The sequence below is a fragment of the Orycteropus afer genome, unplaced genomic scaffold, assembly GCF_000298275.1.
Source record: "Orycteropus afer afer isolate SDZICR_OR568_19922 unplaced genomic scaffold, OryAfe1.0 scaffold00227, whole genome shotgun sequence".
NCBI lineage: Eukaryota > Metazoa > Chordata > Mammalia > Tubulidentata > Orycteropodidae > Orycteropus > Orycteropus afer.
In genome coordinates, this window is record NW_006921814.1 from 4,390,212 (window position 1) to 4,406,805 (window position 16,594).

At 37.3% G+C, this 16,594-nt stretch overlaps 1 protein-coding gene across 1 annotated transcript in view; it reads left to right on the forward strand.

Annotated features, from left to right (window-relative positions):
• WDFY3 (WD repeat and FYVE domain containing 3) overlaps positions 1 to 16,594 on the forward strand; it is a 341,413-nt gene that overhangs the window by 249,847 nt on the left and 74,972 nt on the right. The window contains exons 42-44 of the mRNA XM_042782046.1: positions 6,853 to 6,906; positions 9,719 to 9,887; positions 14,441 to 14,604. Coding sequence (XP_042637980.1) covers positions 6,853 to 6,906; positions 9,719 to 9,887; positions 14,441 to 14,604 — 387 coding nt within the window. The remainder of the gene's footprint in view (positions 1 to 6,852; positions 6,907 to 9,718; positions 9,888 to 14,440; positions 14,605 to 16,594) is intronic.

The following is a 16,594-nucleotide window of genomic DNA, read 5'->3' on the forward strand; positions in this document are numbered from 1 at the left end:
TTGGTTAGCAGTCAATGCCTTAGGCACTGTGCTGTCAAAGCTCCTTTTACTATTTACTATTAAAAAGTTCACTTCAAAAGCCTCATGGTTTAAGAGCTTTCCCATTCATAACTGCATATTTTGTTTCTTTCATCAAATTAACTAAAATTTATAATGATAACTTGAAACAAGCGGTTCCTAATGAATAGTTTAGGTCATGTTTTGTGAGGTACCTTCTGTTGTTCAAGTGCCTCTTCTTTTTCTCCACCAGAAGCCTCAGTCCATTTATTCTGTTTATGGGCATAACCTCTGTCGTGATGGTACTCAGAGTATAAGTCTTAGACCCTGCTTACATATACTTACTTAAGGTATTGTAAGATAGCTGTCTAAAATCTACTCTTCTCAAAGGTATTCACTTCTGTCAAGAATGCCGTGTTTAGTATAACTATCATTTAAAGCACTATAATTCTAATACTGGAGCTCTATATAAACAGAATCCATTTTTACAGACTTTTACCAAAAGCAACTCCTTTTTTTTTTTTTTTTTGTGTGTGTGTGATTGGGGTGAAAGTTTAAAGAGCAAATTCACTTTCCATACAGCAGCTCACATACACTTTGGCTCATGACATTAACTACAATTACCCACAGTGCAACAGCTCTCTTCCCACTTCCTCCCTATACTACACCTCTTCCTTGTGTACTTCCCTCCATGTACTCCTGTCCTCTGAGCTGTCTCCCTTTGCATACATAGCCCTTCCATTCTCCCATGATTGATCTCTCCAAGGAGTGTATCTACCTAATGTAAGTGTTCACCTCATATGCCTGTCTTTTGTTTGCCTGGAACGCACAATAGGGAGTTCAATTCCATATCTGAAGGGCAGCTAGGGGCCATACTCTCAGTGGTTCCATGAGGCTCTATCAGACCAACAAACCTGGGCCCTTTTTTTTCTTTTCTAATGGTTTTGAGTTTTGCTCCACATTGTTCTCCCTCTCTATCCAAGATCTACATAGAACCCCCTCTGAGTGGTTGACAGTGGTAGCCGGACACACCATCTCTTTCTTCTGGTCTCATAGTTATATAGGCTGAGGATTGATTGCATGGTGTACCAGTCACTTGGACTAATTGTTTCCATACATCTTTGATTTTCTTCATTCTTCTTTTCTCTGAACGAGGAGAGACCCAGTGTTGCATCTAGGTGGCCACTTGCAAAATTTTAAGATCCTAGTTGCTACTCACCAAAGTAGGATGTGGAATGATGTTTTGTGTAGTATATTTTGCCAGTTGAGCTTGATGTCCCCTGCGGCTATGGTCCCGAACCCAAAAGACCAACTACTTGCTCTCTCTGGGTAGCTGGCTGTGGCCAAGAAGTGACCCTTATCCCTTGTCAGTTTTACTACATACCTGGGAATTCTTACAGAACATACTAATACACTTGTAGAAACATTGTCTGCCAACCCTATACATGGTCTTGGGCATACTCCCTCCTGCAAAGACATACTTAATAGTTCAGCCTGTCCACCCATCTATCCAATTGTATCCAATTGTTTGTTGTTGTTTTTAATTCTAAATTATTATCCCTATTTTATAAATGAGGAACTGAAACCTGAAGAAGTTACAGGACCCCTTCTGGGTCACAGTTACTAAGCAGTGGAGTAGTAAGTATAGTTGAGTCTTTTTTGAAAGAGAAACAATTCTGATGTTTCCCTGTTTTGTGACATTATCCATATACTGTAACTTTTAGACAAAAATAAAAATCCTAGAATTTGTCTCACAGCTGTTAGCTGAGCACCTAGTACTTAATAATGTCCAGTGAATGGACCATCAGCCTTCTGTCATCTGGGCTTAAGGTGTACTTTGTTTCTACTGCTTCCTGTTTAACATTCTATAGACTTTTCCTAAATCTAAATCCTAAATTTTGCCTTTAAAAAGGGCTGGTAACCAGATTTTATAGGGCCCACAGTTTATACAGTTTTGGGGAAGGCTCATTAAGGAAAAAGATCATAAAATTATGATGCAAAATTATTACAGCCTCTCTTCCAAGGTTCTGAAACTTAAGCATGGGAAATGAGGGCTCTTAAAGTTTAATCTTTATTAACTTCATAATTCTGCCTGAAATATTTAAGTACTGTTTTCCAGGGTTAGAGATCAATTGCTACTTCCCTTTCAGCTCCCATGACTTTGTGGCCCTCCTTGCTTATATATATTTATAAAACCCAATCATTAGATTGTGCAATAAAACAGATATATACCAACCTAAAGATTGCTTTATTTTGAAGCCTCTTACTACGCAAAAGGGAGCTCTGGTGGCATAGTGCCTAAGGCATTTGACTGCTTACCAGAAGGCTGGTGGTTCAAACCCACCAGCCACTCCTCGGAAGGAAGGTTGGACATCTACTTTCATAGAGATACTGCCTTGGAATCCCAAGGAGGGGTTGCTATGAGTCAGATTTGACTCGATGGCAGTGAGTTTGGTTTGGTTAGTACACAAAACAGCTTTTACTTAGAAAAAGTGCAAATAATTTGATGTTTTGTCTTATTAAGAATAATTACTGTTCCAAACAACATTGAAGTATTTTGTACAATTGCTTAAGCTGGACGAATACAGTGAAACTTAAAAAGTTAATTTCTTTTCTTAAAATCTTTGCTGTTTAGAAATGAATCAATTGATTATTTAGTCATTAAAATCTCATTTCTTAATCTTGATAATAATATTACATGTTGTATGAAAAACACCTATTATTCAGAGTATTGAATTTTTAAATTAGAAGTTTGTTTTAGGATATAGAATGTTGTTGTTAGATGCTGTCAAGTCTGTTTCGACTTATAGCAACCCTATGGACAATAGAACAAAACACTGCCTGGTCCTGCGCCATCCTTACAAACATTGCCATCCTTGAGCCTGTCATCACAGCTGCTGTTTCAGTCCATCTTGTTAAAGATCTTCCTTCCCCTTTTCCATTGACCCTTTACTCACTGCCATCAAGTCAGTAACAACTTATAGTGACCTACATTATAGAAGCAGACTAACTCATCTTCTTTCCATAGAGTGGCTGGTGGGTTCAAACCACCAGCCTTTTGTTTAGCAGTCAGATGCCTTAACCACTACAGCACTGGAGACCCTCTACCTAGTGTGATATCCTTCCCCAGGGACTGGTGCCTTCTGACAACATCACCAAAGCGTGAGAGACACAATCTTGGCATTCTCGCTTCTAAGGAGCATTCAAGCTGTACTTTCTCCAAGACAGATTTGTTCATTCTTCTAGTAGCCCATGGTACACTTAATATTCTTCATCAGCACCACAGTTCAAATACATCAATTCTTTTGTGGCTTTTCGTATTCAATGTCCAGCTCTCAATGCATGAGGCTTTAGAAAATACCATGGCTTGGGTTAGGTATACCTTAGTCTTCCAAGTGACATCTTTGCTCTTAAACACTTTAAATAGATCATTTGATTTCTTTACTACTGCTTCCATAGGCATTGATTGTGGATCCAGGTAAAATGAAATTCTTGACAACTTCAGTCTTTTCTCCATTTGTCATGATGTTGTTTATTGATCCAGTTGTAAGGATTTTTGTTTTCTTTGTGTTGAGGATGTAGAATACATCTTATTATTTCAGTTTCTACAGACTTAATAACTTTGAAATTTTATCAAGTAAAATTATTTTAGTGAAGCAATAATTATAATGATTGTTTTTAATGTTCTCAGAACATGTTGAAAATGGTACAAGTTGAAAATAATCTATCCTTTCTGCACAGTAATTTCTCTCGGGAGGAGGGCAGGTAATTTCCGTAATTAAAATAGCTACACTAAGTTGCACTGTAATTCTATATTTTATGTAATATAATGGGTTATAGATTGTGTTAAAATGTGAACTTGAGATTGATATGATAAAAATACAAAGTCTGCCTAAGGCATTTGACTGCTAACCAGAAGGCTGGTGGTTTAAACCCACCAGCCACTCCTCAGAAAGAAGGTTGGGCAATCTACTTCTGTAGTGATATTGCCTCGGAAACCCGAGGAGGGGTCACTATGAGTCAGATCCAACTAGACGACACTGCATTTGGTTTGGTTTGGTTTGGTTTTGGTTATTTTTAAGCAAGTTTCTCATTAGTCTGAATCTCAGGAAATAGAGTAAGACCCCATATTACGCTCTTGATTTAAAAATTATATTTAAATACTAAAACTTGATTTTTTAGAAAAAGTTTTTTTGTAATTTGGGTGAAAGTTTGCAGAGCAAATTTATTTTCCATACAGCAGTTCATCCACATTTTGTCTCATGACATTGACTGTAATTTCCCACAATATAACAGCTCTTCACCCACTTCCTCCCCATAGTTACCTCTTCCCTGTGTCTTTCCCTCACATGCACTCCTGCTCCCCACCAGCTGTCTCCCCATGTGTACACTGCCCTTCTGTTCTCCCATGATTGATTTCTCCAAGGAGTGTATCTACCTGATACAAGTGTTCAGCTCATATGCCTATCTTTTGTTTGGCTGTAAGCCACAGGGGTGGTTTCAATTCCAGACCTGAAGGGCAGCTAGGCCATAGTCTCTCAGGCGTTTCACCAGGCTCTATCAGACCAGCAAACCTGGTCCTTTTTTTTTTTTTTTTAAATGATTTTGAGTTTTATTCCACATTGTTCTCCCACTCTATCCAGTAAAACTTGTTTTTAATTCTGCTATCTCCACAGAATAATAAATTTGCTGTTCTTTGCAGAGATGATTAGGGTAAAAAGACCTACCTGTCTACCTATTAATGTTGGACTGTTCAGAGGCAAGAGGGCAAATGATTTACTTTAAGGTTCCTTTTCTAATTAAGGGAATCTCTTTTGGCTGCTGCTACATATTTTTAAATATGATATATAGATGTCACAAAGCTCATAGAAGCTGAGCAACTCATTCATGAATTTTTATTTCTAGCATTATAAAAACATCTGAAGTAAAGGGTCTATTAAATTACTTATTAGAAATCCTGACTGAGAAATTTGGATGTCTGTGTAAGCATGATAATTTAGTAATGTGAATTTTTTAAATAAATGGGAGCTATGATAATACTGGGAGCTCTGGTAGCATAGTGGCTAAGGCACTTGACTGGTAACCAGAAGGCTGGCGGTTCAAACCCACCAGCCACTCCTCGAAAGGAAGGTTGGGCAATCCTACTTCCGTAGTGATACTGCCTCGGAAACCCAAGGAGGGGTTGCTATGAGTCAGGGCTGACTCGACGGCACATAACAACCTAACAACAACATGATAATACTATAATTATGTAACATGTATCGTTGCTATCGAATCTGTACTTGTTAGTAATATCATAAACTCTGTCATTCAGTGGACCAATGACCAAATATGTATTAAACTAGTAGTATATAGCATGTGCTACATGGAAAATATAAGAGTGTACATGGTAGACCCTGCCCATGTTCCAGTTAGAGAGATATAGTGGAATATATAGTGAACATAGGTTTTTTGATAGAATTGATCTATTTTGATGTATTGGTTTGTCACATATCTATCCACTAATCTACCCTATTTTTTTATTAACTTTAAATCAAGTTGCAGAAATCAGTCCTTTTTGCCCCTAAACATGTCTACATGAACAACATTAGAGTTTAATATTTGTTTAAAATTCTTTTTTAATTAAGGTAAAATTTGCATACATTGAAATGCACAAATTTTGTGTACGTCAGGCCCCATCAAGTTATTGAACATTAATATCAAACATTTTACAGATTTTTTTGTATGATACACTTTTTAATAACTGCTTGAGATATAGTCACCTACCATAAAAGTCACTTGTTTAGAGCATTCAGTAATTTTTAGTATGTTTGTAGAGTTTGACAACCATTACTACCTATCTTCAGAGCATTTTTATCATCCCTGAAAGCAACCTTATATATAAGGTATGCTTTTAAAACTGTGCTTTTTAAAGAGAAGTATTTATTAATCCTTGTGAAGTATTTTTAAGTTATGGTCCACTAACCCAGTGTTTAGTTTGGCTGAGAAAGCAAAAATTTGTGAAAATGTTTTGCCTTCTCATGTTTGCTGTAATCATGCTGCTGGAAGTCATCTCCAGGTACAAACCATGAGTTGGAAGAAAAGTTGGTAGTAGTCCGTGGGTCTGTTTTATCTGTCTGTAGTTATCTGTGTATTTACATGTACATGCTAGGTATTCTACAGCTCAGTGGAAATTGTCTTCTTTATAATCAGGATTATATTCTGGGAATAAAATATAAAGCAGCAGCTTAATTCTTTAAAAAAGTACTCTTTACACACTTAGGTTTAGGGGCTGAGGATGTAGTCTGCCTTCTGCTTTCAGCTTTTCTGGGATTGTATCCATGAGAGCAATGAGAGAAGTAGGCCTTTGAACTTTCATGGGAGGGTTGTTTTTCATGAACAAGTACTTAGTGATTTCCTATGTTATTGGAGATAAAACTTTAACTTAGTTGCTTCTATTATAACACAGATCTGGTGGTGAGCACAGTGACAAGGTGGATACAAGATATTAGGTAGCATTTCAGATTTTTTTTCCTTTTAAAATCATATAAAGAGTTGCTCATATATCATTCATGACAGTTGATGGCCTGTGCTGGGGTTTTGTCTATGTGATTTTTAAGCATTTGTCCTGTTTAGTAGCACTGAGAATTTTTGTTTATTTAAGGGTTTAAAATTACTTTTGATAATTGAGAAAAGAATTACAAGATGCATGGTCATTATTTCAAGCAGTTAGGATATCATATTTATGTCCTCTGAGTGACTATATATTCCAAATTCTTTACAGTCCTGAAGAAAATTTTTATTTTTGTGTTCTGCTTTAAGTTGGTTTTTGTTTTTGTTTTTCTGATATGTCTACACTTAACACCCTATTTTCAGTCTGAGATCCCAAGTAAACAGCCTGAGGCACCCGATGATACCATTCCTCAAAAGGTAAAACACAAATTACTATAAGAGAATGCAAAATACTTGAAGTTTTTTTAGTGCATGGTAGACTAGACTAACTTAAAAGGTTGGTTTCTGATTTGCTCTTTCTGTAAGGTCCTTGGAATTGCCTAGTTAGTTCATTCATGCTGAGAGATGTTGCTCTCCTCTCTCTCAGCTTAATTCTAATTAGCTCTTCCTGGAGTTTGTGTACTGCTCACTAACAGGCTGAGTTTGTTTGTTTGTTTTTTCCCTGCTTTCACAATAAAATGTGTATTGCTTCACACATAAACTAACAAATTCTGAGGCTTGTTAGTAATGGGCAGCCTGTGACGTCTTTTTTCAATTACACATGTCATTCATTTACATACTGAAGAGTATGTATTTCAAGAATGCGAAAGTATCCTCTTAAAATTGTTTTTTCTTTCATAAAGAACTGGTGCAAATTTATTACACGACAGTGTGATCACTTTTCTAAAATACACTTTTAGTTTAATTAATTTGAAAAATGTGTAACTTTTTTCACTGTCCAGAAAGTTTCCATACTTTAATTTTAAAAAAGACTTTAATTTTAAAGATTCAATTTAGTAAAAGATTTAATTCTTAAAAACACAAAAATGTACCTAAAGTTACTTAAGGGAAAGTTTTGTACTTCAAGTTTAAATCTGTATATAAAGTCACTAAGCAGTAGATGCTGTCCCACATCTATTAATTCATTGTCTTGCCCATCACTAACTCTGCTTTCATCTTTTAAAAAAATGAGGCAATTTTGAGTTCTTGTATTGATGAATATTGTCATACCTCTTAAGAATTGTTATGGTACAAAGTTTACTGCTGTTATTTTCCAAGAATTACAATGTTATTAGTTTGCTCATCAGATTGTTCCTCCCATAATTGTGTTTTTATCTTTAAATTATTTTAATACTTACTTGTTCCACCTAGTATTTTTCAATTTCCATTTGCTGCATATCATTCCTCAGCTTATAGTGCTCTTCATTCCCTGGCGGGGTGTGTGTAGTTAAAGAAGGGCAGTATGCTTCAGTTTGGTATTTTTCTTACCAAACTGAATTTTTCAAAACTGCTTCAGTATTTCAGTGCAAAAACTCTATTCAATTGGGTACTTGCTTTCCACTTTAGTTAGAATTCATGTAAATATGTGTGTGTGTGTTTCTGTGTATGTGCATGCACACACACACACACACACACGTGTTATTTTGACAAAATAGCTCACATGACTATGGAGACTAACAAGTCCAAAACTGGTAGCAGGCAACAGACTGGAAATTTAGGAGATCTTTCATCCCAAAATCAATAAATAGTTGGTTGGCAAGAAAGAAAATTTTGGCAAGATATGTATTTATAGGTTGGAGGCAGAATACTCCCTAGAGAAACCTTCTTTCTGTTCATAAGGCTTTCAAGTGATTGCATGAGGCCCACACACATTATGGAATCTAAGCTGCTTTATTTGAGGCCAAATGATTTAATCACATGTAAATATTTCATGGCAACATCTAGACTATGTTTGACCAGACAACTGGGCACCGTGCCCTAGCCAATTGACAACATTAAATTAATCATCACATTATTCATAGAAAAGAAGAAATAAAATAATGCAAAGGCAAATTTTTAAGGCATGTTTCAAATTCTTTTTCCTAATTGTTAATCCAGTGTCTGAATCTAATTGTGATTGAAGGAAGATGAATAAACTCTTCCATCTTTGATTTTAAATTTTGTAGGATATTTTAGACCATAATTTCTTATTATCTACATTATTTTAAAAAGAAGAGAGAAAAAAAAATGTCTTTAGGTCAATTGGGGAACCTGAAATGTCTGTGTATTATATATCAAAAAATTGTTTCCCTGATGTTTTTAGATAAAGGATTTTTTCTTCAAAACAGACTTTTATATGTGCTTTCCATACTCATGGGAGCTCTGGTAGTGTAATGCCTAAGGCATCTGACTGCTAACCAGAAGGCTGGTGGTTCAAACCCACCAGCCACTCCTTGGAAGGAAGGTTGGGCAATCTACTTCCGTAGAGATACCACCTCATAAACACAAGGAGGGGTAGCTGAGTGTCGGATTCAACTCGATAGTAGTGAGTTTGAGTTCCATACTCACTCCATTAGTTAGGTTTATTGATCATACTTTTTTTGCATAACAAACAACAAGAATTCTTTAGCCAATGGGAGGGAACAGTTGCAGTAATGGGCAGGGCATCTGGACTGAAGCTAGTGTACTCCATGTTGGGTCAAGACTTTCAGAAGGATCTGAATAAGGTTTGGGCCATTTCCAGAGTTCCAACAAAACCTGGCAAATGGGAAAGAGAACAGTTTTGAGTCACTGTCTCTAAGTGTCTGAAGTGAACATTCACATAGCTTATTCTAACTGAATGGATGGACCTTTATGCTTGACTTACTTACTTCTCTTGAGACTCCTTACAAACTAGACGTTCCCTTACAGTTCCCTGCTCTGCACTAGTGCATATTCTCTTTACCAGTTGAGGAAGGTTTCTGATACAGCAGTGTGGATGTATTGTACTTTGTTTGTCTAGGGATTACTTCTGCTTTGGAAAGAACAAAACAGAAATATTGTTGGTGTTCTATGTATGTCTTTTAACAATCAGTGGAGTTTAAAAATAGATACACTTAACCTGAAAGTCCATGAATTTACTTGACTTGAAAGTCTGTGAATATACTGTCTCTTAAAAGCCCCTACAAAAATAATACCTAACAAAGTCTTGGCATAATATCTTTCCTCAGAAAACTTGTATTTTAATCCTTGTAGTTAATTTTCTGAGTCCTTTTTTTATATTATTTCTTAGAAACCTGCTCGATACAGAAGAGCCGTAAGTTATGACAGTAAAGAATACTACATGCGCCTGGCCTCTGGCAATCCAGCCATTGTCCAAGATACCATCGTAGAGAGTTCAGAAGGTGAAGCTACTCAGCAAGAGCCAGAGCACGGTGAAGACACAATTGCTAAGGTCAAAGGTCGGCTTTCATCTTTGATTTTGATTAAATATCATTTTGGAACATTTTTTATATTTGAATTTTACATGAAAATATGAGCAATGATAAATAGCAGGACCAACCTTGAAAGTATTCATGCATATTAGAGAGACTGGCTCCTCTTTATTGCCTCGAGATGCATGTTATGTGCCCATTGCCTTAATATTTTTGCACTTTATTTGGTAATATTCCCAAGATTGAGTTAAAGCTGTGATAACTGATTTCATATTTATAAAATTAAACAACTACTGAATGTGTCACTAGGGTATGTTAGCCAACAATAAGAAATAATAATCCCTGTGAAGTGACAGGGATTATCCCAAATCCAAACTCCCAAGATTTTAGTAGAATATGCATTAGATTATTAATTAGACAAAAATGACGTGGACTTTTTTAGTCTGTACTTTTACATACATGTGCCCTCAAGCTGTGGTACTTCTTCCTTCCTACAGGCTAACCATGTTCTGTATCTAGTCTTGGAAACACTGGTAGAATATCAAACCATCCTTCTCTGAAGCTTTTTTGGCATCTCTGTCCAGTGACAGCACTTTGCTCCTATCTGTGTTAAGGCAATTCTAGTGATGTGTTTCATCTCTTCCTAAGTTGGTCTTTGTGTTAGACTGGGTGCTCTAGAGAAACAAAACCAGTAAAGCTTATATAGAGAGAGAAAGAGAAATTTATCTTAGGAAAATGGCTCACACACTTACAGAAACTGGCAGGTCCAAAGTTCTTGGGTCAAATGTCAAGCTGGAAGCTTTTCCCAACTCACACAGCTGCAGGGGCTGAGGAGCTCAAGGTTGGTTGGCAGGCAGTATACCGGCTGTTGACTCTAACAAATGACTAATCCAAGATCCCCAAGCCTAATGGTGGATTGTTCGCTCACAGACAGTTGTAGGAAGCACAACAAAATCCCGATCCACAAAAGAATGTCTCTTTTCCCAGGATGTTCATAAATATACTAGAAACAGGCCACACCCCTAGGGAAACTCCCTTTCAATGGATTGGCTGCTCAAAACATATACATCTGATCCTGTCATTGGAACAACCCACATCACAGTTGCTTAAACCACAAAACTGTGGTCTAGCCAAGTTGGCACACAGCTCCAACTATCACAGTCTTTTTCTAAACTATGATTTTCTCAAGGTTAGAAGTCATTTCTTACCTTATAGCTTTTAGCACATGCCTAGCACAAAGTGGAGATTCAGTCAATATTGAATAAGTAAATCAATCGTTTAACTTTTTTAAGATTGATTCAGCATAAATTCAAAAATCTTAGCATATTCTATAAATAAATCTCTACAATGTGGATTGTTGTTGTTATTTGCCGTCGAGTTGGCCCCAACTCATAGCGACCCCTCCTTGGGTTTCCGAAGCAATATCACTACGGAAGTAGGATTGCCCAACCTTCCTTCCGAGGAGTGGCTGGTGGGTTTGAACCGCCAGCCTTCTGGTTAGCAGTCAAGTGCCTTTAGGCACTATGCTACCAGAGCTCCTATATAATGTGGATTAGTATCTGTAAATTAAGATCTGATTCTATTAAAAAACTAGTAGTATAAAACTTTATCAACAAAAAATGCCCTGCCAAATCTCTGATAACTGGTTCTCATTATCATAATATACCTATTCTCTCTTTTCTGATGACTGTGATTTATATCATGTAACTGCTCTAACATTTCAAGTAATCCTTGAAAATGTTAGTAGTTAAACACAGTTTGAAACTGTTTTAGTTCTGTAGTGCTGCTGTAACAGAAATAGCACAAGTGGATAGCTTAACAACCAGGAATTTATTCTCTTACAGTTTAGGAGGCTATAAGTCAATTTCAAATTCTGACTCTAGCAGCTGGGTGAAGAACCCTTAACTTTGGGCTTCAGCTCTGCCTCCTATTCTAGGCCCACTAGAGCTAGAGGTGTCTCCTAACTCAGGCATCTGAGGCTGGCACATCCAAGGTCAGCAAGTCAAATGGCACAATCCCAAGATCAGTAGGCAGTGATGGCAGACCACTGCCTCAAGTCCAGGAACAATCCCAAGATCAGCAGGCAACATGGCAGGCCACTGGTTTGAGTCCAGGAACTGGAGATGAAGACTCAGCCAAATGTAGGTCCCAGATGTGCCAAAAAGCCAGAGACCTTTCCCAAAGCTCTTCATATATACTGGAAGCAGGCCTCATCCCAAAGGCAGCTTCCCTTCCACTGATGAAGGTTTCATAGCAGATCTTACCATGGAATTAATTACCCAATTTGATCAGGGGAATAACTACATCCAGTTGCCAAGCCACTCAAAAACCTGGGCCCAGCCAAGTTGACTCATAGCCTTAACTACCACTAGTTTTTTTTTGACATTACATCAGAAAAATTATTAAGGTGGGTCCGATGCTGTAGTCACTGGTTATAAGCCAAGGTATAATCCACAGAGTAGTCAATTGACTTATGTTTGGGTCATTAGCACTTAACTTCTGTGGACCTCATCTTCCTAATTTCTAATTGAGCAAAAAAATAAACATGTAATATTAGTGTCCCTACTATAGTATGCTGCAAGGTATTGGGCTAAACATGGAGATGTAAATTTCGATTCATAACACTTAAAATAATGCAGCTGTATTTCCCCACTTGTGAGTGGTGTTCAACAGTCCTTACTGACTATACTGCCATTCATATATGGAAATAGGGTTCTTCTCAAGGAAAAACAGAATCTCTGATAATGTTCAAAGCATAAGACTTTAACAAGGTGATTTATGCTTTTCCAAAATTAGAACAGCTATAATGTTACAGTTGTAATATTACTTTTGATGGTACAACTAAAGAATGTGTAATTTATTGTTCAGTTTAGAGTATATTTTGGGTGCTTCCTATACTTTGGGATCTCACTGGTTACTGTCATCAATTGATACTAGTTTCACCTCCTTTGATTATTGGTAAAGTAATAAAAATGTAGCCTTTTTTTTCTTTCATAAATTCTTTTTTTTTATTTCTTTTTTTTAATTGTGATTTGGGTGAAAATTTACAAAGCAAATACACTTTCCATACAGCAGATCACATACACTTTGTCTCATGACATTGACCACAATTTAGCACAATGCAACATCTCCTCTCCCACTTCCTCCCAATAGCTACCACTTCCCTGTGTCCATCCCTCCATGCACTCCTACCCCCTGAGCTGTCTCCCTGTGCCTGAGCAGCCCTTCTTTCTCTCTTGCTTGTTCTCTCCAAAGAGTGTACCTACCTCAGGTAAATGCTCAACTAGTATGCCTGTCTATTGCTTGGCTGGAAGCCACAGGTGTGCATTCAATTCCAGACCTGAAGGGCAGCTAGGGGCCATAGTGTCAGTGGTTCCACCAGGCTCCATCGGGCCATCAAACTTGTTCCCCACTTTTTTTTTTCCAAATGATTTTGAGTTTTGTTCCACATTGTTCCCCCTGTCTATCCAGGATCTCCTACAAAGATCCTCTTCCAAGTGGTTGACAGTAGTAGCTGAGCACTGTCTGTTTCTTTGGTCTCATAGTATTATAGGCTGCAGATTGGATGGTGTACCAGTCGCTAGGACTGATTGTTTCCATGAATGTTTGGTTTTCTTCATTCTTCTTGGCTCTGGATGAGGAGAGACTCATCGTTGCATCTAGATGGCAGCTTGCAAGCTTTTAAGATCTCAGTCGCTACTCGCCACAGTAGAAGGTGGAACAATGATTTGTGTAGTATGTTATGCCAATTGAGCTTGATGTCCTCTGCAAATATGGTCCTGAACCCACAGGTTCAACTACTCGGTCCCTCTGGGTAGCTGGCTGTGACCAAGCAGTGACCACAACATTGCCCCTTGTCAGCCCCATTATACACCTGGGAATTCAGATCATACACATAAAGTTATTCGACCACTGTCTGCTAACCCTATACATGTTCTTGGGTGCACTCTCTACTTCTGTAGCCATTTCTTAATCAGTCCTTGTATTATAAAGAATTCTGTTCTCGTTCATCATAACTTTATGATTTGACCACATTTCATTCATGCAAGAATGACCATACGCTGCTTGTGAAATGAGGCTTGAAATGGTCTTAATAGGCCCTCCAAGTAGGTGGGTCCTCTTGTGTTTGTGTTTATAACTTGTTTTTTATTTTTGTTTCTGATAGTAGGTGATCATTTACTCATGGTACCCCCCTCAATGACATCTGTCAGTGCTCAGTTCTCTGTTTATCACCATCATCATCTTACACTTTTCAAGAACTTCCTCTGTATTAAGCACAGTGCTAAGCACTTTACGTGAGTTACTTCATTTAGTCCTCTGACAACCTCCTGAGGGAGATAGCATTCCTGCCTTGGTTTTATCAATGAAAAACTGAGGTTGAAAGAGGGTAAATAGCCTTTCCAAGGTCGTGTAACTGTTTAAATCCAGAGTCCATGTTGTTAACCATTGATGTGCTGCCTCCCTATGCCTTTCAGAGTTGTCTCAAATTGGGAATCTGTAGGAGGGACTGGATGAGGCTACTCTGGTCCACCAAATGGCCTCCACATAGTCACATAACCATGTTGGTTATTATACTGTAGGTCTAGTTAAGCCTCCTCTGAAACGGTCTCGATCTGCACCTGATGGAGGAGATGAGGAAAACCAGGAGCAGCTACAAGACCAGATTGCTGAGGGCAGCTCTATAGAAGAAGAAGAAAAAACAGACAATGCAACCTTACTGCGCCTATTAGAGGAAGGAGAAAAGGTACTGTGCTTCCAAAAAGAAGGATTGTATTGAAGTAACTCATTTCTAAATTACAAGACAAGCTGGTAGCATATCTGTCTTGTGGTCATAATCATTTTAGCCTCTGACAAAACGTGGTGTTAAGCAGTCTTTTGGATCGGATATTCTTCTCTCATCTTCATTTTCTGGCCTCTCAGAACACGCTTAGCAGTGTAAAGTTTCATTGGATACAGTATTAACAATTAATGCCTATTTCACTGTCTTCCTCTGGACCCTTTATTAGACTGCCTCATATCATAATTCTCTATCTCATTATCTATGTAGATGATCCACTCAGTAATCTGACTTTTTTTTATCTTTTCTCTGTTCTTCAATAATTCCAATAACTACCTATAGGCAACTTCATCAGTATCTACCATCACCTCAAATCTTATGTTTAATTCCTGCTCACTCATTGCCTCATGTTCCTGTTTCTCTTTCAACCTCCTACCTGTACTCATCTCCCCAGATTCATTTTACTGATGTTATTGATTATATCTGTCACATTTCTTTACTCTGCAGTTTTACTCATTATATTTTCTGCCAGAATTCCTTTTTCCTTTCCTCAGACAGCTACTTCTAACTTAGTAACTCCCGTTTAATACACCTATTTATCTAGATGTCTTTAAGACATGAGAAGCTTTCCATTATTATTGTGCCAGCCTAGGCTTGGTGAAGGAGCTCTGGTGGCGTAGTGCGGCATTTCTCTGTGAACCAGAAGTCTGGTTGTTCAAACCCACCAGCTACTTCAGAAAGATTGGGCAATCTATTTCCGTAGAAATACTGCCTTGGAAATCAAAGGGGAGTGGTCACTCTGAGTCGGATCGGACTTGACAGCATTGAGTTATTTATTTATTTATTTATTTAGGTTTTAGGCTTGGTTAGAGACCTCTCTACTATGCTTTTTTAATGCCTGTGTATGCTCTATATTATCATATCATAATTATTTCTTATTATCTCTTCCCATAGATAGTGAGGCAGTTTTCCTTATTCCTAACCCCAGTGCCTTACACAATTCTCATCACATAAAAGACACTCATTAAACTTGTCCATGATGGAATAATTGGTTGAATAAGTAAGAGAATGAATGAATGAATTGTAGTGAGTATCACATGAGTCGGGGCCGACTCAACGGCACATAACAACAACAACAACAACATCACATTTTTAAAGGATGTTGGTTTGTCTATGATATTAAATCTTGGAATAATGCTTAAGACCGTACCAACTAACAAGTAGTAACCAGAAATTGGAATATAATTAAGATAATTCTGTTCAACTGTATGACCTGATTAGTATGGAAATAAAATATAAAAATAAAAAGACTGTAACTATTTAAGGACATCAAATCTGAAGAAAGCTCAAAAGAAGTTTCTGGGTTCTTGGTAAAATTTTGTTTCTTGATCTGGATGTTGTTCACACAGAGTTTTTAGCATTTGAAAATTCCTCGAGCCATGCATTTATGAAATGAACATTTTTCTGCATGTATACAACATTGCAATTGAGTTATTTTTAAAGTACATCATGATTTCTCCTGTGACATTCTACACTTTTATTATTGAAATGGTTTACATATTGCAATGAAAATTGACTTTATATTTGTGTATTTTAGAAAATACCTTCTAATGCTTTAAATTTTAAAACTTTTATTTCACAAATATAGTCTGTGCTGTAATTGCTTTAAGTTTTAATCATGCAGGAAATGTGTTCAAGCTGACATTTATTTGATATTTGTTTGCCTTAGATTTAGTTCCTGATTTTTTACTTGATTCGTGTTGAACTGAATGTAAGCAAGAAAGGATTTTTGCTAAGAACTAGAGACTTCCCTTTAGATAAACAACAATACTTAGATTCAGAGAGGTAGCAACGCCTCCCTCTTAGGAGGAAAATACAGCTTCTGCCAGGTTTGACATTTCACAATGGCCCATAGTTTGCCAAGCAAGCAGGATCCAGGAGGGGAGCAAATAGGGAC